Below are 23,582 nucleotides of genomic sequence, written 5' to 3' on the forward strand. Positions count from 1 at the left end.
TTTATGTACAAATAAGGGCTCATTTTATGTGTGAACCCCTTATTTGCATATCTAAAGAAAATCTCAGAAAAGCTTTGATACAAACAAATGTATTAATGTAAGTAATCAGTTGTTCTCTGAGACAAAATCTCCACTTCAGGAGTACTTATAAAAGTAGTGGCTTGGAAGTTTCCCCCTTTAATGCTTATAAATGGAATTACAGTCAATAAAAATATTAGTCTTTAATGCCAAAGTATAACAGATTATAGTTATATATGTAATGTCAATGCATTAAGTAATATAATGCATAGTAAAATTTTAAGGTATAATTTAATAAGTGATAACATAATAACAACAACAACAACAACAAAAAAAAAAAAAACAATCTAAGCAAGTCATAGAAATTTCTATGAGTTATGAGGTTATTGAAAAGTATAAACTGGGGTATGGATGCAAACCATTTAACTGTGCCACTGAACATACTGTGAAGTTCAGTTAACTCCATCATAAGAAATGGAAGGATTGTGACACATAAATAAAACTTCCTAGAGCAGGCCGTGCAAGAAGGAGACTAGTGAGGCAGGCCTCCAAGACACCTATGACTACTCTGAAGGAGTTAAAAACCCCAACAGAATTTAGAGGGTAAAATGAATGCAGAAAAATACAAGGATATCCTGGAGAAAGTCTTCAAGAGAACTACAACTTGGGAGAAGATTTCTTTTCCAGCAAGACAATGACCAACGCATACAGTGAAATCTGCAATGTTCAATGTGAATGTTCTTAATTGACAGAGTCTGGACTTGGAAAGGACTGTTTACACCAAATCCCCACGCAACCTGACAGTTTTGCAAAAAGAGAATGGAGTTAAGTTGTAGTGTCCAGATGTGCAAGGTAGATGGAGACATATCCACATACCATGATTCCCTTCATGTAATGAAGGGGAAAACATTCAAGGAATCAAATACGTTTTGTAGGCACTGTACATACATTCACCGGTTCGAATCCATGGGCCGGCTGGCCTTTCTGTGTGGAGTTCACATGTTCTCCCTGTGTCTGCGTGGGTTCTCTCCGGGTACTCCGGCTTCCTCCCACCATCCATAGACATGCTGGTTAGGTTAATTGGTGACTCTAAATTGGCCGTAGGTGTGCATGTGAGTGTGAATGGTTGTCTGTCTCTGTGTTAGCCCTGCGATGGACTGGCGACCTGTCCAGGGTGTACCCCTGCCTCTTGCCCGATGACAGCTGGGATAGGCTCCAACAGACCCCCGTGACCCTTAACAGGACTAAACGGGTATAGAAGATGAATGAATGAATGAATGAATGAATGTACATACATTCACCAAACTGTATTGTTGTCTATATTCTGAAGATTTATTTAAGTTTTTTGATTGACTGATGAAAGTAGATGTCCATAATCCCCCTATCAAAAACTTTGGACTCTCATATGTGAACAAAAAAGTCCAAAACAATGGCTTCATGTCTTCACATATAATATTTCATATATTTTTTTTGCTCTGTTCACCTATAGTGTCTCCCTTAACTGTTTGGTAACAATGGGAAATGGTCATCACAGTATCCTAAAGCCCAAGTAGATAACATCAAATGATGTTTTGTCCCTTAACAAGTCAAGCACCCAAAAAACACTAGAATGCAAGGCCAAGAAAAGCAATAAATTCACACATTTAAGAACCTAGGATGAGCAAACACAACATATGCATTTCTCAGCTATTCTAAAAGTTTTTGATTGAAAGTCTCTTTCAATCCACTGAGTGATTAGTAAACTAAAATATTATCAGGACTGTGAAATGCACAGACTTTCAGTGAGTCCAAAATAAATCTTGCGCTGAACTTTGCCACTGATGCAGAGATCAGTGGAGCAGCCATCTTTTAAGTTGTCCGATCCTTTTATGAGTCTAATGTGTCCCACCAATTTTACACCCCCTCTACAAAGGGGCCTCAGCCAACTGGAAAGACTGCTGCAGGAAGAACACAATCCCTCATAATCCCAGACACCGTATTAATCAAGCAGGCAGCATTTGGGAAGTACTGCAATCATGGATTTGTACTGCGGTTGTTTTTTAACACTTCTTCTTTTCCACCGACTACAGTACAATCCGTTGCATTAAGTAAAACTTTTTAAGTATTGATGACTCACAAAGTTGATTTACGCTTGGTAAAAGAATGGCACATTTCTTCTTGGGCAATACTGCAACACTGCAACTGCAACATAAAGCACATATTGAGTAATCAACAACAATGATTTCTCCATTTCTCCTCCCAAGACCCTTGGCACTAATCAGCCCTCATACCAGCCGCTGTTTTCTCCTGCTGTCTTTGTCACTGCTCAGCCTCCATCACACAAAGCGCAGTGTAGTGGAAACGACGGTCACCAACGAAGCTAGGATGCTGACATGCGCCTGGCTTTTTTAATTTATTTTTTTTCTTCATATATGGATGGGCAGCTTCAGGGTGTATGCCTATATTCAGTGCGTGGGCACACATGATGCAGCAAACTCTACATTTAGAATGAAAGATATGGCATTGATCCCAGATAAAAAATATATATATATATATATATACTTTCAGACTATATAGGCGTGATTCTTTAAATATGCAACTCAGATTTTTTTAGAAATGAAGTACATTCATGTTTTTGTAAATTATAGGTTCAATCACTCTTTAAATTAAGTGGAACCCTTCAACACATATGATGAAAACACAAAAACTTGGTAAAAAAAAAAAAAAAAAAAACAAGACAAAAATGTCCACCAGAACAATAGGCTAAATTAAAACTCTTCAGGGAGTAATTAAAAAAATGTCAATATGACAAAAACAAGAACATGATTTACTGAATTATTTTGCTGCACGCACACAAGCAGCTAGAGAGCGGCCACTGCAGTGGATAAAGTCCCAACAGTGTTAGCACTGACATTCAAGACAATCAATAATCATAAATAAATTCAGAGACAGGAAGCTGTAAAGTGTGAAACTTGCTAATGTGACTGCATGCAGCTCTTATAAGCTGTGATGCCTTTTTTACCTTCGTGAGTCATATTTTGCAGCAGACTGCCTGAAGAAAATTCCAACGCTACTGTCTACAAACAGATTTGACATTCAGCACCAGCCTTATATAACAGCAGTGAAAACATATAGATCAAGGTGAAAATATTTTTTAAAGTTAACTTTTTGAAATTCATAATTGTTGAAAAAAAAAACATGTTGAAACGACTTTGATTAAATCTTTATCAAACGCCAGACAGCTTTTCCAATTATAAAGAAGGTTCAATGAGAACTCAACAGATTTCACACATGAAAGTGTGTTAGTGATCTTGGGGGTAAGTTACTGCATGAGAGGACACTGCGGGTTCAAGTTGCCTCAAGTGATGTAAATTGACTCAGTTCTGGTTGGGTCTGAAGAAAGAAAGAAGTGAGCATACCAGAGCTCTGCAGCCTTTTCCTCATCTCAGAATTTCAAGTCTTCAGTAGCTGCTAGCATAAGAGTAAAATCAGAGACAGGTCAGGTGTCATTTCCTGTATCAGGTGTTACGTGGGCGTTGCCTCTGACCCGCCCTTATAGGAGACAAGTTGACATCAGCACAGGTGTGGAATGTTTTCACTAGTTTTTTTCCTAAACATATGGTATGCAACTCCCGAGCTGAGCTTACGGGTACAACATGAAAAGTTGGTTGTTAATACCACCAGAGAGGACCGTTCATATAGACGTGAACATGATAAACACAACACCATTTGAGGGCAGCAATATACACAAAAAGCTACCTCAGCCATTTTTTAAAACATCCGAAAAAATGTGGTGCAACTCTGTAACTTAGACCTTAGTGGAAATTTCCACTTATGAAGCAATGCATACCACAGGAAAAGGCCTTCATATGCAAACATGGTACCTACATTTAATATTACCAAATAATCTTTCAACCATGTACCTACACAAGGTTCACAACCGTTCTGAAAAATCCCACATGAGACAGGAAGTGTTTGTTATTTCATAAGTGCTTGAAATGCTTCATCTAGTTCAAATGTGACCTCGTGGTTATGACATGGAAAGTCATGAATGTGACTCATGAACATGAGTCCAACGTCTTGGAGAGAAAAAAAAACACTGGGTGGACTACTCTTCAGTTCTTGGGTCATTAATTACGGCCGATTCTGGCCAATTTGCATTGTCTGTTTATACACATATGCCATTATCTTCAGTTTTACGGTCACAAGCAGATTATTATTCATGTTTATTTATTTATTTATTTATTTGTTTTGCTGTTAAATATCATGTTTATAACACAGTACAGAAAAACACCTTACCATAACATAAATGGTGCCACTGTTGTGCATAGGTGATGTGTGTATAGAGGAACAGTAGTCCTGCAGTCACAATACCAGAACAATGAAACTAAAAGCAGCCAAACAGAATTCACCCATCATGATTAATTGACATTATTTATACCAGTGCCTTTCTGTGGCATTTGAAAATGTCATCTGTGTGAAATGCAACGTTGTTGGATATTTTGTGCAGAAAAACTCAGTATGATGATGAGCTGACGAGTGATTTGACATACAGCTTTTATTTATTGCACAATAATGATACGTGGAGAGATTGTGCATTTCAGGATTATTTAAATCTCTTACAAAGACAAAGATTTGATATACAAAATATATGATCAGCTCAGAAAATAGTATGCCGTGTTATATAGTCAATTTCCAGAAGTATGTAGTACTTTTAGGACTTTAGACCAAGTGCCACATTAAAATTCTGAAAATACAGCATATTAAACCAACACAATAATATACTGAAAGCATTTATTCTGCATGAGTACTCTGTGGTCGTAACAATTTTTGAATACAGGGATAATACTTTGTTATTTACGCTGGTATTTCTGCTTTTCATTTCTGTACTTCCACCACTGGTCATTCCTCCAGACTGCATGTTTTCAAACTGCCTATAGGTGGCAGTGTGGCTTTACTCCACCTCACCTACATTTGGAAAACATAGAAGAAAAACAATAATAAGAAGAAGAAGAAGTCGACGCAGACGCAGAAGAAGAAGAAGAATAGACTTCCTGAAGCGAGGTGAGGTAAATTCCTATCTGGAATATACATTAGAAGGTAATATTAATGTATTTATATAGCAACAAATGCAGTACCTCTACATTTATTGACTGTACGTAAGAGGTTTAGTGTAATTTTGCATTTGTCTTCGCGTTTTGAGTAATGCGCCTGCATTGCCCATCAAAAGTTCAAAGTTTGCTAAGCTAGTTAAATAACCATAAAATTGCCACGAAATCCGTTGGGAATATCATTTCCCAGTGCTGTATAGATGTATTAGTACAACTGAAAAGACTGTCCCCGACAAAACGAAGAGAGCACAGTGTGGAATAGTGCAATAAAGGCCCCAAACATTTTATAACAGTGCCTTGTAGCAGTTAGCTGATATCATCAATGTGGTCCCTCAGTCAGAATGACGAATAGATAGATTATACATGGGACATATGAGGATGGTGGCCATGCTTCACCTCCAGACTGTGGATTTCAGGTGTCTAACTTTTAATACGGCCTATTGTGTATTAATTACGAGTTTATAGAAGGTGAGATGTTTTTCGAACTGTGGCCCCAGCCCTCTGAATGTGTCCTTGATTATCTGTGAGGGGTTAAGAGATGAAGAAGAAGGAGTAAAGAAGAAAAACACACATACCTGGACAAAATCTGGCTTGTGCGTTCTCCCATCCTCTTAATTCTGGCATCAAACTCTTGCACAGAAATCTGTATGACAAAAGTAACTCAAAAATGGTCATGCAGCAATATACACAGTATTGTATGTCTAGCAAACAGATTTCCATCTATATGAATCATATTTTAAAAAAATCCACTCTTGCCCCTGTATGCAGTATTCTTCCTCAAGCTTAGGTCCTGCACAGTATCTTAGCTGTTCCTAGTACAGCATGCTTCTGGACATCATGTAGAGATCTCACGCAGCCATCATGAGTGACAGCAACATCATCACTAGTTTGTATATGGAGGTCTCACGGGATCTTTTGTCCATGAATGTCCAGTTCTTGTTCCAGTAACCCACTCCTCATGATGTTGCCATGGTTGCCCAGCGCCTAACACCAACTTTGTTGACCTGGCTAGCATCCAAGCCGTTGTGTGACTCGTGTGTTTCTAGCTCCCATTGTTACTAATGAGGTTGGCAGGTAGCATCAAAGACCGTGCCTACGGGGCCGACACTGGGGATGTCCTGATCGGGAATTTAACCTCAACCACCTGTACTGATGTCCAGTGGTTTTTGGTGCTGTATTGTCAAAAAACAAAACCTATATACGATGATTTGTTTTTGTTTACTGAATTGGCTCTTATTTCATGAAGTCTTTTGACGCCCAATATGTGATATTTAATTTACTGCACTAATCTTTACACCAAGAAACAAGACATTTGAATGCAATGCTAATTTTAGGTACCTCAGAATGTAATTGAACTGAATGAACAATTGAGTGAATTTAACTTTCTATGAATTTTTATTTCAATTTAATGTTTCATATTGAAACAAGCCAAACCAATCATAACATGTTGCAGTAGCCAGTGTTAAAAAATGTCTGTTCTAATTCCATTCTAAAGATATCTGTAGGAAATTTAAATGAGATTTTACTTTGCATGTTATTGTAGTCAGACACAATCTGAAAATCTCTAAACCAGGTCTTATAAACAGCTTTCTTTCCATGTTTCTTCTCATACAGGTTCAGGCAGGTTTCACACCCTGAGACCATCCTTGCTAAACAGAAAGTGATCACTGTCCGTGTCATTAACTGACCCTCCCTATGAAATCATGGATGACACTGACGAGGCGATGGCCACGCAATCAGGCAGCTCCTCCATTGGGGAAGCAGTATCTGGTAGAGGAGAGAACGTGGCTAATGAAGAAGAAGAAGACGACGACCTGTACTACATCCCTGCAAGAAGACCTTCTCTTGACCTGGGACCGGATCCAATGGATACCAGCAACTGGTAGGGAGAGATGTTTCACTTACGAGTACTAAAGATGCTTTTGCTCTCTATATGTCATTACTATTTTAATGGAAAGTGATGATTAATAGATCACAATTATAAAACAAAAAGAATAAATCTTCTTGATGATACAACAATCTCAGGCTGTATGTCTAAGGCAGTGACAAAGGTTGTCATTTACTGTATTTTCTTAGGCTACAGTAATGAAAGTGAGTATCACTTACACCTTACATGTAGCAACAAGGTAGGTGTCGCAGCTCAGCAGTTTTCCCAAGGGAACTGAATAAATACCTCCTTAAGGGTTATCTGATCTGTTTTCAGTTTGTATTATCATCTACGTACGTGTTATAAAATTGTGTGTGTTATATAAACTCTCCTTCTCATAATTCTACCGACCACCGTACACCATACTTTGACGTTTTTATTATTATCATTATTTAATTCATTTTAAGAATGAACACAAAGCTTGCACCAAAATAAAAAGGGAGGTTAATTTAGTTCAACTGTTGAGTGAGAAATAGGTACATGTTCGTAGCTTAAGCATCGATATGCAAACATGTATGTCACAAAAATATGGTATATTTTTTTAGTTTGAGCAAAATAAAAATAAATGGACAAACAAAAAGTGAGTTAAGTTTATGTTGAATATCTGAAGTTCTTGTAGCCCACAGTTTGAATACCTTAGCCTCGATGGCCTTCATGCTGCTTGAGAGAGAACAACCGGGTTAATTTGGTCTGCTTATCTTGCATGTACCATGGAAGCCACTTAGTAATTAACAAACCGTCAATCTTCTTTTTTTCAGGCATTATGTGGAACAGGCCGTGTCACCCGCTCAGAGCTACAGATCAATGACAAGTGAGGAGAACTTAGACGAAATGAAAGATGACCAAGGGTCTTCCACAAGGTACAAACAAGACAAGAGACATTCGGTTCATGAAACACTTGTTCACATTGTACTTTCACCCGAAGAAAATGTCATTCCCCCCTTTGTCTTCTTGATTTTAGGATCCAGCTGGACAGAGCAGATTCATTCTCCAGCTGCTACTCCTTTGACAGTGACGACTGTGAAAAAAAAGCTCCTAAGTAAGACATATGGTGCAGCACGTCTACTTGTTAATGTGTGTGGCAAGTAGATGGGCGTTAAACATATTAAAATCTATACACTATTGTTTCACCAGGAATAAAAGCAAAGATGAAGTCTCAGAGCCTACTGAAACACTTGAGTTAATCCAAGGCCCAGATCCAATTAGTCATCCATCTCTGACAGTGGGATTTACTCTCAAGGTGCCCTTTAACCTTTCTATATTTTTTAAGAAATTATATACACTACACATATTCAAGTAATTAATACTCTAGTTTGAAAATGGCAGCACTGAATGTGATCCTTCTTTTGGACATAGGCAATTTGTGACACCCTTAAGGAGTTGACAAAGGAGGAGTTTTGGAGGTTCAAGAGGATGCTGTGGAAGTATTACCCCCAGTTATTCACCACTTCTCCCCAAAGCACGGACATGCTGGACCTTGTGGACCGGTTACTCGAGTGTTACAGCCTTGAAGTGTCTTTGCAGATCACCAAAACCGTTCTTATCAAGATAGGGCAAAGTAAGATGGTTGACTTTCTGCAGACTTTGTGCATCAGAAGTAAGTCCACTCTTGTATCTTCACGGTCCTGTTAATTTAACCTTAAACAAATGTGTCGGATAGTCTATTTGCACAGACTTCTTTAATGTGTACTTTTTCTTCCAGATGAGGTACGTTACGATTTGAGAGAGACTCTGAAGAAGACCTATGGTGAAGTGTGTCAGGATTTGGCCATGGAGGGAGAGAAGAGGCCCTTTGACGAGGTCTTCACTGATCTCAACATTTCATCGAAGTCAAATAATGGCCCAAATATTGAACACGAGGTAATGACCATAAAAAAGCAGGACACCAACCAGGAACCAGGAAATCTTCTTTCTGCTAAGGATGTTTTCAGTGAGGAAAGCCTGCAAGACCACTCACACGTCAAGTTAATATTGGTCACTGGTGTGGCGGGATCAGGGAAGTCCATGTTGGTCAGAAGGTTAGTCCTTGATTGGGCTGAAGAGCGGTCACACCCACACATTTCTTTTTTATTTCCCTTGACATTCAGACAGCTCAAACAGTTTGAGGGCTCAAATGTCTCCCTCCAGGACATAATACAACAAATCTACCCGGAAACTAAAAAATTAAGAGTTGAGGATTATAGAAGTAGCGACTGCAAAATGATGTTTGTCTTTGACGGTCTTGATGAGTATTCTGGGAAGCTTGACTTTGAAAATACAGAGCTGCTGTGTGACCACGCTGATCCCACCACCTTGAAAGTCATCGTGGTCAACGTCATGAGAGGGCGGCTGCTCTACAGCAACCTGTCTGTGGTCACCTCTCGGCCACAAGTAAACAGCTGCATCCCTTGGGATACGTTTCACCATGAGATAGAAGTGCGGGGCTTTCGTGAGCCTGATAAGGATGACTACTTTAAAAAGAGGTTTAAGGATCCAGATCAGGCGGCTCGAGTTATTGATTATGTCAACTCTTTCAAAACCCTCCGCATCATGTGCCACCTGCCTCTGTTCTGCTCATTGGTGGCCGATGAGTGCCAGCGCATATTTCAGGAACAGCGGACACGAGCACAGCTGCCGAGGAGCATTACCTACATGTACACAAAGCTGATGCTTGTGCTCATACGACAGCTTCGCACATGTAGAGCTCGGAAGTGGACCCCAGAAGAAGAACTAGAATTCCTTATGAAACTTGGAAAGCAGGCCTTCAGCATGCTGGAACAAGACCAGTTCAGCTTAACCTTGTGGGATTGGAAAGAGCTTGGAATCAGTGAACAGGAGGCAGTGATTAACAGCGGCCTGTGCACACAGTACCTCATAAAGCCGTACGTCTTGTTCCATGAGAAAGTCTTGAGCTTTATCCACCCCACCATGCAGGAGTACCTGGCTGCTCTTTACGTGTTTCTCCTTTTTAAGATCCAGGGGACAAACGTTTTTGAGCAAAAAGGCAAATTCGCGGTGTTCAAGGGTTCCAAGTCAAAGGATCTGTACAAATGTGCTTTGGACACAAGCCTCTCATGTGCAGATGGCAAACTGGACATTTTCCTGCGTTTCCTGTTTGGAATGGCCCCTAAAAGCAACTTTGTACTTCTCCAGCCATTCCAACCATCTTCTTTAAAGTGGTCATCTGTCATAGAGGATGCCGTTGCACTTATCAGGAAGAAGATCAGAGACAATCAGTATCCCAACAGGATCGGCAACTTGCAGCAGTGCCTGGCGGAGCTGAGTGCGTGAACATCGGACTCATCATGTAGTTTATCTTGTACACACTGCTCAACACTAAATTACTAACGTAGAACCGTGTTGCATTAGGACAGGATGTGATCTCAGTCCAACCAACCTAAACACTATTGAGGATTTTGAGAATTTAAGAGCCAAACAGAATCTGTTTAAGAGTTCCTCAGATATGCTCATGTTCCAAAGGTGGAAATAGAATCTTTTAAATAGTGTGAATGGTGTGATTTAGTGTGTGTTTATCTAAGTAGGGAGATTGTATGGTGCCTTATTTGGGTTTGTGTTTTTTTAATGCAATGCAGATATGATTTGAGACTTATGCTAGACATTATGAATCATTGCTACCATTTCTATTAAATCTGCTGCTGTGGTTAGAATTACATGCACTTAAAATTGACTGCACAACTAACCAAATATTGATGCCTTCTTTTGTCTTGTGAAACATTTTGCACTATTAAATTAGTCAATTTTACTTGTTCTTGGCTGCTTGCAAGATTGTTTTCTTATGGAATGCAGCAATCACATGGAAGAGTGACCGTTTATCCTACAGGACTCGAACACACCCATCCGTGCTGTAGTTTACATCACTGAGTTTTTCTTTTATAGCAAAGCCTGTGTGTAATCTTGTACCTTGTAAATATGTAAACTTGAATTGGTAATGTCTAACAACTGATAGAAATTTACATCTTAAACAAAGATGATTTTTAGCAAATTAATTTAAAACCCCCCAAAAAACATAACTGCAGTACATCAGTAGACGCTGGATTCTGCCTATGAATTATGTTGACCTACAAATAAATAATCCTAAGGAAAAACTGGCTCCTGGTTGATTTTTGGGCTCCAACGCTGACAGTAATAGCCATTAGAAGAAAAATGACCTGCTTAAAATAAAGTGTGATTATCTATAGATCTCTGGGGAAACAACCTCAGGCTTCCAGCAGCAGCTTCACAGTTTTGTGAAAGAACCAATAGATGCGGCTTTTGTCTCATTAAAGAGTATTTATTTCATTCAAACGCACACATTTAAGATGTCAGCAAACACACTGAGATGATTCAGTATGAATCATATGGAAGTGCCGTAGTGTTAAAAGTATTCTGAAGGTAATGTAGGCAGTTTTAATAAGAGTAAACTGAGTTCCACAAAAAAATGCCCTCAAGTGTCTTGGATAAAAGGAACACCATGCATCATATATACATTGCAAGTAGAAGACAAAATTTAAACTCAAGTGGCTTTCTTAAATTTTATTTCCAAACAACCAGAAGGAGTATTTTCATTACATGTTTTGTCTCTCTGAAGATAAATTTATCAAATAAAGGTGATGTGATGTTGTGGAACCAAATACAGTCCAGGCTTTATACATTTCGTCATCCAGCTCCAGCATAACAAATGAGTAAATTCACATATAATACTGGCTCTCATTTTGCTGCCACAGGAAATCCACATTTTACATCAATATCGTTCAGTCAAGCACCGTTGCAGCCGCTGGTGTTGGTAGCTAACGTGATGTGCTTCTGGGCCATTCCCACAGCATTTGTCACAACACATTTGAAGGTGGATCCGAGGTCCTCCGATGTGACGTTCTTCAACACCAAACTCCTGTGAAGGATTGCACCCTCCTCTAAAGTTGACCTAAAACAAACAGTCATTTCAGTCCAACTGCAGATTTAGCCATCAATCATCATTGCTGTCTTCACTGCTGTGTAAAAAATGTTCAAGCAAAAGATACAGTCCGACAGACGTCTAACAGTAACGATGTGGACTTGAATTTATGATGTGTTTAAGTCAATTCCAATAAAGTGTTAACACTCACTCATCTGATTCCACTATCCTGCCATCGCCCTCTTCAGGGAAAGAGCCGTTGACGAGCCAGTAGATAAGAGTAATGTCATCTTCACAGTTTGGAAACGCATCGCAGTGTAGAACCAGCAGCTCTCCTGAAAGGCACAACGCAAGCACAGCTTCACTATAACAAAAGTCTTCATTGTGTAACGTCAGCATGTGTAAGCCATAAATGTTGCTGATATTGAGCGCTACCTGGATGAGCTTCTATTTTGACCCGGTCTGGCCCGATGATCTTTGGAAATTCATCCTCAGGAACTGAAGGACAAACTTCAGTTAGATTTAAAAAAAAAAAAACATTAAGATTACATAAAAATATCAATTGGACGCAGACAAAAATGTACTGTACCTGGAAATCCATCTGCAAGAAGCAGACACAGAAATCCAAAAGCTGTGGAAGAGGCACAACAATGTTGACAACAAAGCAACACAATACAGAGAAAATGACTGGTGTCATTGTGTGGGATTACCTTTAACAACAGAAGACTGCTTCATGGTGATTCCTCCTGAGAGACTGTTGCTGCTGACTGTTGTCTGGGCTTTACTATATATATGTACACTCATACTTCCCCTTCGCCCACTCATTGGGTCATTGGGATTTCCTCATAAACAAGTTAACCCCCGTTCTTAGTAACGCTATTTGATTTCGGACATGCTCAGTAACTCACAGCTCTGTCACTTTATTCTGCGCGTGCCTACACATGAGGTCATGCAGCGGGCTTGGCTTAAGACCTCAGAAACATGCACCTCGGGGATGCGCTGATAAAACACCTGCACACCATCTAAACCACGTGACCTTTATTAAGCGGATCTTCATCAAAACATGGGACAACAAAACGAAATGTATGCATGTTATTGTCGTTGTACACACTCCCTTTACCGTTTGACTAGAAAATACCCTTCAAACCTGGCCTTGTGACACATACTAGAACCACCAACCATTCCGGGTACCTGTGGTCTGGAAAGCCCACACATAACAGTATGAGAGAACTTTGATATAACGGATCACATTAATTAAGACTGGCACCATCAGTACTCCCACAGTTAAAGGATCATTCTGGGATGTTTTCTTTCATGTTCAGATCAAATATATAGTCAATCATTTTAGTCCAACTACTGACTGATACAGCTTTCAGATTGTGCTTACTTGGGTGACTGTGATTTCGTAACAGCCCCATGACTACAGAAAAAAATATTCTTATCTCTAGCGTTCTATCCATGCAGATAATTTTGGTTTTATTTGGCCACTGCCCCAATACAGTGGAGCAGAATCTAATTTAGTTAATATAGGATATTGTCTAAGGAGTCAAACCAAATGACTGTTTTGCCAGATTGTGCGGATGAGTGTATTATGAAATCTAGCAACTCTGAAAGTTCCATAGTAAAAGACTACCGTACCGCTCTTCCCCCCAAACGATGACAATGCCTCTGCTCACACGCTGCTGTTACAAAACGCACGTCGCCAAAATCCAAAACACGTAATGGGTCTCCAGCAGCATCATTAAATAAAGAAGTTGCGCAATGACTCCAGAGGACAGCACAGTTACCAAATTTAGGAGGAAGTGGTGATCTCTGCTCGTTTCCATTCATTATTTATTACTCGTGTTACGACCATCTAATATGTTTATGACCAATACCAGCATGATCCTTTAACTAAGTAATAACAAACACTTTAAGACATTAATTAGTAAAAAGCGCCTCTCTAATTGATTCGGAGAAGCGCTTTACTAGGCCATAAGATGCACAAACCAATCATTAACGATGTGGAGTAAATCCTGGGACACTGACATCCAAATTCAGATAACTAATGAAATTCAAATAAACCGTAAATACAGATATGTGTCTAGAAATATATACAAAAAGTATAGACACTTTTTTTTTTTTTTTTTTTTAAATCAGGTGTTTTAGTTCAGTGTTAGGCCCTCAGTCTTTTGAGCCAGTGCATATCTTCTCTGCATGGCATGTATGTCCATTTCTTCCAGGTCACTCCAGACCCAGGACGTAGTTGATGCCTTGCACAAATCCAATGATAACGGGCTGCCAGGCCACCAAGTACCGAAGCCAGTCTAAAAGTTGTCCATACATGACATGTGGCCTTTCCCAGCTAAGGAAAAAAAAAAACAGGTTAAGGGAAAAACACACATATGTGGCAGTGATTAGAAACAGATAATAGGCCTTAGGATGTATAGTCTCTATGGTTACCTTTACATGGACAGTATTACTTCAGCCTGATTGAAATCATTATTAACTGTTTATATGGACGCTAAATCTAATAAACTGACGAGATGCGTGGGTTTACGTGCACGAACAAGTTTTTTTACATGTTTATTTGGTGCCAATATTTTCCTATTGAACATATTATCAAAAGGTTAAAAGCACCCATCTTAATCCTACTGGAAATGCCTTCCCATCAGGCCAGTCACATGAGTCACATTGACAAGCAAGCCACCCGATTATTAACGTAATACGTCCATGTAAACGTAGTCAATGACTGCTTACAGTTTCTATGAAAGTGTTATTTTTGTACGGTGCTGTCATTCACAGAGAATGGCTGAAGCGTTTCTCTCCAAGCCACAAAAAGGAAGTGGAACTTGGAGTACAACATATAAATCTCGTGTATGCCTCAAAAGGTCACTGCCCACTCAATCACGTTACAAGAAAATAAGTCCCTCCTGTGACTTAGCATAATTGGGTTGCCTGACTGTAAGAGGTCACCTGTGAATATATTGATTTATTACACCAATTAATTATTTTTTTTTAAATGGATATTCCAAAGAAAAAAGCAAATACAGCAGAGCAAAGTTAGTTTGTAAAACTCAAATGTTGAAAATGACAGATTAAAAAGGATACGGGTTACTGAACATTCTCTTCAGATCCACCTTCTCTTTGCAGTACGGGCACATCTGCTTCTTTCCAACGATGCACCATCCTCTTATGCAGAACTCGTGGAACCTGAAGGTGGAGTTAAGGTCCAGTGCAACAGCAGCTCAACACTATATAGCATACGTGTCAAACATACGGCCTGGGGGCCAAAACCGGCCCGCCAGAGAGTCTAATCCGGCCCGTGGGATGAATTTGCCAATTGCAAAAATTACGTTGAAGGCATTAACTGCAATTTCTACAATAAATTGCTATTCCTAGGGTTCACACAGATTTAGAGATTTAGTAAGTAGACATAACACAACACTGAGACCTAGAACTAAACAGAAATTGCATTTCTTTTCTTAAGAAATGTCCAGTCATTAAATGTAAACATTTTCATAATGTTCTTCTTTGCACTAAAACAAAGGGAAACATTTGGAGCTGTCGTTATTTATAGGTAAATAGCTTATGGTGTTATTGGTCTGGCCTCCTTGACATCAAACTGGGCTGTATGTGGCCCCTGAACTAAAATGAGTTAGACACCCTTGCTATATGGGTTCAAATACGAAGTACTTTAGAAATTCCAGCTTATTGTTGCTACATGTGTATCAACATTAATGTCAAATTTTTAAATGTCAAAAAGCTAACTTTTTTTTATTCATAGCAGCTCAAAATACTCCGACCTGTTCCTTTAAAGGCCGAAAAAATACTTCCTGACCTTGTTTAAACACAGCAAACTGGCATACATGGCACTTATTTGCAGAATTCAAGTCTAATTAATAAATGATTTCAGGGAATTGAACGTGTAAATTTATTTTTTTTGCCTGACCATTATTTTTAATTTGTGACAATGCTGGAATGGTTGGTGCACCTAAATTGTTATGAAATCTATTTATGATTAAATTTGGAACAGCAAAGTTTAAACATCATTTTTAGACAGTAACATCAACTGAAAGTTCAAGTGCTTAAAAGGTTAAATCAGACAAAATATTATAAGTAACACGCAGAATTACAACCTGCAAAATTGTGATGGACTTCAAAATGTTTTTGCGTATCTCCTGTTATGGAGCATATATCAATCAATTGGAAAACTAATAAGTTATAAAGGAATATGATATAACTGTAGGTACAAACATAAACACAAGATGACAGGGAAACTAAATAAGGTTGCGTGATATTTACTGTTTACACACCGCACAGATAATCCTGGGGGAAGTCACCTAATATTCAGACATGAAAATGATAAGTTAATTCCTCTTTGGGTTGCCAAATCACATGGTATTTTCAACACAAACCTTTAATAGACATGAGATGTCTGAACTGAACTTCTCTTCCACTGGTAACAGATAGCACCAATAATATATTTATGACATAAAGCAGGGGTCTTCAACGTTTTCCAGGCCAAGGACCCCCAAACTGATACAGACATGGAGCGGGGACCCCCTAGTTATGTATATGTGTATTTAAAGACATTTAAATTTGTGGAAAAAATTGCAGGGGGAATTTAAAAAAAAAAAGTCTAATCCACCAAAGCTTTCGCGACCCCCCTGCAGTACCTCCGAGGACCCCCTAGGGGTCGCGGACCCCCTGTTGAAGACCTCTGACATAAAGGATACACATGGTTGCAGGATAATCTGTACGTGTTCTCAATAATCCCTTCCTCACTGACATCTACGAGGATGGGTTGACCGCACACGGCACAGATATTGTCAGAGAGGTGCTTGGTAGGCATGCCTGATGCACTGTAATACTGAAAAGAAAAAGAGAAAAGTTGTCAAAATCACGTTTTAGTTTAACAGGTCAGCTGAAATATACAGTGTTATTTGTCCACTTACCCCAACGGTTGAAGCCATGAAGTCTGCACACATCTCTGCAAAGTCCCTTCCTAGCACCCCGTAATACAGCCCATAGAAGAGCAATGAAACACCAAAGTCCATAGCATCCTCTGGCTTTATCCTGGACAGAGAAGGCACTGCATTTCATTCATGGCTCTGACTAATGTGTTCAACATCACCTTTTGTTTAAACCATAAAACAGATATGTCTATTTAATATGTATATGAACAAATATCAGGTGTTAGGAAAGCCAGGTTTACATTTTGTAGAGGAAAAACTTGAACTAAAACACATTTTTTTTAGGCTGAACCAGCCTGACGTTTATTATTATTTTTTTTTTAAACAAGAATTTAACCATGCCTACAAAAGTTAAAAATCTTTGCTGCTAATTGGCAATAAAAAAAACAAAAACAGGAACTAAAATCTAATTCAGAGACGACAACTGTCATGTTTTGGGTAGGAAGTGCAAAACCTTTGGCCCATTTAATTCCAGAAGAAGATGTAGGAAGCTATAAGGTAGCTTCCTGTTTAGAAAAGAAAGAATAAAAACATACATTGTTTTTTTTTAGGAGGGACAGACAATCCCGTGGCACTTTTATATCGGTTAAGTTGATAATGATTACAACTCGGAACGGAGTATGTTAAATTTGTTTAGTTTGAACTGAATTATCAGGACGTGTTTTAAAGGGGAATTACCATTTTTTACAACCTGGACCTTATTTCTGGCATAATAGGCGATTGTTTACTCACCCCGGGGTCTGTAGATTGACCTACTAACCTCTGACCTGGATGATGTCATCTCTGAGCGCCACATGCACCCCGCGCGGCTTGTTTACCTGTAATTTGCTACTGCTAGTTTTTTTGCAACATTATGTTACAATTCTGAGGTTGTGGATGATGACTTTGTTCATGATGGACGTCTTTACCGTTCTGAGCCAGAGTATAGGGATGAGGAGCTCGTTAAAAGGAGGATGCGGAGGAGGCAGAGAGAGGAACAGCTGGTCAAATAACAACAAACCGCTGCACGTCCGCGAATAGATAACAGGTAACAGTGCTCCAGTCACTCCAAATGACACCAAAGTTATATGAGTGAGTAAACGATCGTATTTTATGCCAGAAATAAGGTCCAGGTTGTAAAAAACGGTAATTCCCCTTTAACCAATCGGGAGGTGTATCATTGTTCAGCATCAAAGGTTATGTGCAGTAATCCTAACAAGTCTAGTTGAAGCTTCCTTGTAATAAATAATAATATATAAGCTGACAGTAAATGCATGTTATGGAAAAAAAATTGACCCCATTCAGAGGATTTAGTTTGAGGATGGCATAATTTGCAAATTAATACAGCATGCGGCGAGCAAGATTACAAATAATCAAAAATAATGTATGAGAGTAGCAATTTATTTTAAAACTCATCACAAGATGCATTTATTTAACTTGTCATGTGAAGGCTTTGTCAGAAAGCAGGCTGACCTTTAGCCCAACTAGCTTGGTTAGGCAATGTTAGCTCCTGGTGCTCTAAGGCCAGGAGTTAACCTCGCCCTTTCATTGTGGATGGTGTGGAATCAGTCATCACAAAGGATGTGGAAGGGGGGGAAACAGCACCATCTAGTGGCAGCTACGTGTAAATGCTACATAAGAAACAGACCAGGAAGAAACTATTTGAAATGGGTATAGTATGTGTCATTTAAAAAAAATAACTTGTTTCAAATAAGTGCATGAAGACTGTGAGAGCACAACTCTATTAAAACAAAACGACCATGAACATCTCTAAGCTCTGATAAAAAATTGCAGGGCAGTGAAGCAGAACACAGAGGCTCCAGCGAACAGTATCGAGTGTGCCCATGGGATGCATTCAAACAAAATATGTAGAGGAACATCTTCCAGCAGGGCTGTGTAGAGAGTGTAACCACTGTGTTATTAATGTTTTATACCAAAGATTCACAAGCCTGGCATAGCAAGACTCAGTTCTTATCAGAATATAAGTCTGGTGACACGTCATCTAGATTTGATTACGGGGCATGTCTCAACTCATACAGAGAAAAAATACCTCTGCACACAACTGGATAGGCCTGCAACCTATAAGAGCCATCGTGCTGTAAACAAATTCAACTGAAGTTCAGCTGAGATGACGTGTACGACTACACGTCGTTAATGCTGTTTCTATTGTCTGTCCATCACCACATAAAGCCCGCCCAAACAATTTGACTAGCCTGGCAGAACTTTGCCTGAGTAAACTCAGTTCAGAGCAGGCCAACTTTCCATGGCAAAAATGTAGTGGGCGGAGGAAGTCAGGGTAGCTTGCATGCTACAGATTGCCCGCTTGGTTCTCCATTTTATTCATTCGCTTTACCTTGCCTGACCACCACTGCTCTCTCTCTCTTTCTCTTTGAGCCAGTGATGTGGGGTCAAGTTTTAATTTTGCAAACAACCACTGAAACATGCTACCCCTTTCACCTTTAGCCTATTCTTGTTAGCACCAGCCTTTGAAGGGCTTCTTCCACTAAGAGCTTTGAACACAGAAACTGAAACGAAAATAATAATTTAACTCTGGTAATACGTACCTGAATATTAGGTTAATACCAAAAAGTGTAAACATGACGACACTGTAGCCTACTATTCCCGTGGAATAGCTGATCTTGTACAGGAGGAGGAACCACTTATACACCAACCTACAGACACCAAAGAGAAGAAACTTGTTAGACTTTCTCTGAGTATGTAATGGACGTTTCACCCGACATTACAGGAAAGGCCGCACTCTCCCTGTTACGGGATGTGTTTACGTGTAAACGTCGGTTTTACCTTGGTGTGGTGCAGGCCAGCGGCTTGCGAGTGGCGCGGTAGGAGATGTATGCTGTGATGACAGAGAAGATAAACCATGTGGTCAGGAACCTCCACCAGTGAAGTTTGGTAGTAAAGTAGAGAGGAACTACCCACATCTGGAACAGAGTCACCAGCTACAAGACAGAACGTTCATGTAAGAAGATGCATGTATAAACAGTTACCATAACACGACTCCATATCCTGGATAAATTCAAAGAAAACACAAACAATGGACCAACTGTCGTGTGGTGAATGATATAGAGTATATAACCGTTTCATTATCTGAAACTACGACGAGGCAAAGCTACGTCCATTGTAGACTATGCACATCCATGCTGACACATTCAAGGGCTGTGACAATTGCCACGGCTGTCCCACTGCAACTCAAGATTTCTCTCCATATATGTTCAGACGATTGGTGTGGTCTCTCATTACTTTTTCAAACCTGATCTGTCAGGAGATCGGAAGTCTGTATGTTAGACGCACCATTGTATCTGGCCAAGACTTTCACATTACACCTGCCTCTGGCTAAGTGGACAATTTAGTCTCGATTTAGGTGTAGCGCTACTCCTTAACTTTATGCAGGACTTAAAACACATTTTACACCTAGCCTTTTCCTATGACCAGGTGTACGTTCAGCTAGCACGACCGGACGTACAGCAACAAAGATGCAAGTACCTGTTGCCTCTATTTACTTTCCTATCACTGCAAACACACATACCCCTAGTTCCCAGCTGACGTGATTCTGTAAGCAAAACATACCACTTCTTCGGTTTGAAATGTGACTTTTCACATGACAGTATTTTAAACCTTTTTCAAACATTGCACTTGTACTTGTCAGGGGGTGGAAGACAGAGGGGGCGCCCTCTCTGCAAGAGTGGGCTATGGAGATGGCACGTATTGCAGCATTTGAAAAAATGTCATATAAACAATTGGGTAGACTGGATCTATATGAAGCGAAGTGGAGTGGATATTTAAATTTCTTGAAGGGCTCTTGAATGGGGTTATATAGTGGGGAGAGGCAAGTTTCTAGTTATGGTGGATACTTACATGCCTGTGATGCTTCTTTATATTTTTGTATGAATTTCATTTTATTAGCTGTGGTGGCTGTACATGAAAGAGCACAGCAATGGATGCTGGCAACCAGAGAGGGATTAGCATAGATGGTGATGATTTTGTGGGGAGGGGTTGTTGTTGTTAAATTGTTACTGTTGAAATTTAGTCCCTTACATTGTAAGACTTTGGATGTCTCTGCTTCCACTGCACGAGGACGAGCTGGGCGACGACCAGGGTGACAATGAGGATCAGCACCATCTCTGCGTGCATGGCCTCGTGGCCTTTGTGTTTGGCATGCATTCTTGCATGCTCCACCCTGTGGAAAAACAGGTACATGTTACACTAATGCATAGCTGAGAGCCACGGCATCCGTGGATTTATGCCAAAGCGGGATAAGAGTGTCCTTAAAGCCGCATCAGCTCTGCACAATATTGTCCCATCCTGCCATCTGAGGAAAGAAAATATTTGTACAATACATGTCACAAAAAGAAACGCAGAAGCCAAGAAAAATGTGACTAACCTCCATTTCTCTTCTGGTGATAGCTTGGACATATCAAACTAAAGAAAGAAAAAGACAAAGCACTGATTATTATTCTTGAAAATAAAATAAAAAATCACAGCCAGAAGAAACTACACACTAAGCTGTAAGCTGTAAAGAGGGGATACTACTGTAGTGTGGCTTAGCAACATGCAATGAATTAATAAACCACAACACCAAAACAAAGAAATGATTTCCTTCTGGGTCCAGATTCTATAATATTTTATGTTGGAGTCCTTAAAGTTCTATGAATAAAGTCAGCCACTAGTAATTACCAAAAACAATTATCCCACCAAACTGAAGCACTGAACATTACCTTTTACACAGTTGGCACAAAACACCTAGACCACACACTGCATACAGAGCAGCTAAATAATACCTGAATTAAAAGCTTTAACTTTGATTGAGTAGCAAGATGGCGACCGTGTGTCAAGGCTGAATAAAAGATATAACCACTCATGAATATCTATAGTTAACAAGAATGACGCTATCAATGCGCAGTGAGTGTGCTAATTAGTTATGGTCCCTCCCAAGCTGTTGGGCTTGTTGAGCTACTTTACCTTAACTAAAATAGCAGCAAGGACTGATGCAATATTTGCTCATTACTAGAACTTCTTATTTGGCAAACGAATACACTCAACTGCCACCTCACCAGGAACATTAGCGAATAAAATAGCCCTGCATCAGATCTTATCTTCTTGAAGGTTATGGTATTCAGCATTTGTTTAAAATAACAGAGAGCTGTTGGTTTAACTGTGCTTTCAATTTGGAGGCTGTGGTTTGCAGTGCGGAAGTCTCCGTGCTCAGTTAAAAACTACATAAACGATTGATTGTTGTCTTTTTCATCAAATCAGTATTTTCAGAGGTACTTTTTTGTTCTCTGGTCACTTTACACACTAGGATGCAGAGCAAACACCGGCCACTGGGGAACCTTATGTCCCCTACTCAGTTTACGAATGGAACCACATGCACTTAAATCATCAGTGATGTGCATATAGATCTGCTATTCTGCCTACACATCACACGACAGACTGTGAATTTCTTTTTCTTGCACACTGTAACATCACTTCAACATCTAGATGGTTTAGGTTTGACAAGATTGAAATGCCACCGGAAGTAAAAACAACTAGCAAGACATGACCTTTGACCCGAACAGCCACATCAGCTATACTTGTGGAGTTAATAATTCATGTTGTTAGGTTGTTTACCAACATAGAATTAACCATATGAGCGTGGAAAATGCTCTACTTATTGGCAGAATATAAAATAATAAACACCTGAGTTTTTTTAGTTGAAAAAGAAACTGAGCTAGCTTAGCACGGCTAAGTGGCTCTCAGGGCGTTTTCTCTTGCACTGTTGCTTTGACGAACGACGTGTAATCGCTTATGTTACGCTGAACAATGCACTTTATCGGGACACCTCTGCTCAGTAACAGATGGCTAAGTTAACCAGTAGCTAGCTGCTTACGTTAGACTAAACCCACGAGAAGCAGCTAATGTGTTTAATCTATTACATTACTTCGATGTGGCTCATCACTCTCACCTGATTCGGATCGTCATGGTGCTCCAATCCATGGTCGTGCTCTACACCATCAACCTCCACCTCAAACACCCCGGCCATCTTCGGAGTGTTGCTTTACCGTTCCGGGGCCATTAGCATTAGCAACAAACCTAAGAGGGTCACTTCCGGTCTTGTGAGATTCTCTTTCCTCCCCCCTTCAAAATAAAGTTCGCAAATAATGTCGGTCAAATACAAGTGTCCAACAGAGAGGCAACGGAGCACGATTTGATTTTATGTTTTATCTTGTTTTCAATAACAGCAGGTCAACAGAGAGCTGTGATGTAATTTTTGCGGAAACCAATCGGAATACATTTCACTGTGCATTGTACTATGTATAACTGTGCATGTGACAAATAAAAACCTATCTATCTATCTATCTATCTATCTATCTATCTATCTAAAGGTAAAACAGCAATAGATGCAATAGATCTTAAACACTGACTGTATGAAAGATCCCAAAGGATACCAACCGTGAATGCCTAAAACATATAGGCAGATGAAATGTAGGTCAAACATATATGATCAAAGTTTAACTTGTTACTGTTCTCATACTTTGAAAACTCATTTATTCTTAATGCAATAATAGTGCCATGTTATCATGTAAGGCAGGAATTGTAACTTGTTTATAACTCAACTCACATTCCTGCGGGGTCAATTGGACGTCATTATCCTTTCTGAATATCACCAAAAATATTTGAAAAAAAAAAATATATATATAATGACATGTTATAAAACCCAGGTCTGACAGCTGTCGTTAGGAAAACAT

General features: G+C 39.5%; 3 protein-coding genes across 5 annotated transcripts; 1 reads left to right on the plus strand and 2 right to left on the minus strand.

The window, feature by feature from the left end:
• Nucleotides 1-4,170: 4,170 nt before the first annotated feature.
• Nucleotides 4,171-11,216, plus strand: nlrc3l1 (NLR family, CARD domain containing 3-like 1). 3 transcript variants are annotated; one of them, XM_084564859.1, is made up of 7 exons: nt 4,171-5,097; nt 6,723-6,990; nt 7,794-7,895; nt 7,997-8,074; nt 8,170-8,275; nt 8,392-8,632; nt 8,738-11,216. In XM_084564859.1, the coding sequence occupies exons 2-7, from the start codon at nt 6,812-6,814 to the stop codon at nt 10,303-10,305; spliced, it is 2,274 nt and encodes a 757-aa protein (XP_084420985.1). In that variant the 5' UTR covers nt 4,171-5,097; nt 6,723-6,811; the 3' UTR covers nt 10,306-11,216. The 3 variants fall into 3 exon arrangements, with proteins under 3 accessions (XP_084420985.1, XP_084420984.1, XP_084420986.1); XM_084564858.1 differs by having other exon boundaries at nt 4,171-5,061; nt 8,738-11,215; XM_084564860.1 differs by lacking the exon at nt 4,171-5,097 and having other exon boundaries at nt 6,642-6,990.
• LOC311502576 (interleukin-18-binding protein-like) lies at nt 11,216-12,815 on the minus strand. The gene is made up of 5 exons (XM_084564872.1): nt 12,616-12,815; nt 12,495-12,536; nt 12,341-12,403; nt 12,117-12,240; nt 11,216-11,935 (listed from the first exon to the last, which is right to left on the minus strand). The coding sequence occupies exons 1-5, from the start codon at nt 12,728-12,730 to the stop codon at nt 11,770-11,772; spliced, it is 510 nt and encodes a 169-aa protein (XP_084420998.1). The 5' UTR covers nt 12,731-12,815; the 3' UTR covers nt 11,216-11,769.
• A 113-nt stretch (nt 12,816-12,928) lies between these two features.
• rnf121 (ring finger protein 121) lies at nt 12,929-23,564 on the minus strand. The gene is made up of 10 exons (XM_084564871.1): nt 23,456-23,564; nt 22,799-22,971; nt 21,239-21,276; nt 20,893-21,034; nt 19,642-19,796; nt 19,404-19,511; nt 16,843-16,963; nt 16,624-16,757; nt 14,996-15,097; nt 12,929-14,249 (listed from the first exon to the last, which is right to left on the minus strand). The coding sequence occupies exons 2-10, from the start codon at nt 22,874-22,876 to the stop codon at nt 14,129-14,131; spliced, it is 999 nt and encodes a 332-aa protein (XP_084420997.1). The 5' UTR covers nt 22,877-22,971; nt 23,456-23,564; the 3' UTR covers nt 12,929-14,128.
• Between the last annotated feature and the right edge of the window lie 18 nt (nt 23,565-23,582).

The sequence above is a fragment of the Chelon labrosus genome (assembly GCF_963514085.1).
Source record: "Chelon labrosus genome assembly, chromosome: 17".
Lineage (NCBI taxonomy): Eukaryota > Metazoa > Chordata > Actinopteri > Mugiliformes > Mugilidae > Chelon > Chelon labrosus.

What these genes read in the sequence shown, in the direction of transcription:
- nlrc3l1 (XM_084564859.1), top strand. Translation starts at nt 6,812, where the DNA reads ATGGATGACACTGACGAGGCGATGGCCACGCAATCAGGCAGCTCCTCC. An exon ending in CCAATGGATACCAGCAACTG is followed by an intron (nt 6,991 to 7,793) that starts GTAGGGAGAGAT and finishes TCTTTTTTTCAG; the next exon opens with GCATTATGTGGAACAGGCCG. An exon ending in CAGTGGGATTTACTCTCAAG is followed by an intron (nt 8,276 to 8,391) that starts GTGCCCTTTAAC and finishes TTTTGGACATAG; the next exon opens with GCAATTTGTGACACCCTTAA.
- LOC311502576 (XM_084564872.1), bottom strand. Translation starts at nt 12,730, where the DNA reads ATGAGTGGGCGAAGGGGAAGTATGAGTGTACATATATATAGTAAAGCC. An exon ending in GCAGTCTTCTGTTGTTAAAG is followed by an intron (nt 12,537 to 12,615) that starts GTAATCCCACAC and finishes CCTCTTCCACAG; the next exon opens with CTTTTGGATTTCTGTGTCTG. An exon ending in TCTTGCAGATGGATTTCCAG is followed by an intron (nt 12,404 to 12,494) that starts GTACAGTACATT and finishes TTTGTCCTTCAG; the next exon opens with TTCCTGAGGATGAATTTCCA.
- rnf121 (XM_084564871.1), bottom strand. Translation starts at nt 22,876, where the DNA reads ATGGCCGGGGTGTTTGAGGTGGAGGTTGATGGTGTAGAGCACGACCAT. An exon ending in ACCATGACGATCCGAATCAG is followed by an intron (nt 21,277 to 22,798) that starts GTGAGAGTGATG and finishes TTCTTTCTTTAG; the next exon opens with TTTGATATGTCCAAGCTATC. An exon ending in GGTATTAACCTAATATTCAG is followed by an intron (nt 16,964 to 19,403) that starts GTACGTATTACC and finishes TTCTCTGTCCAG; the next exon opens with GATAAAGCCAGAGGATGCTA.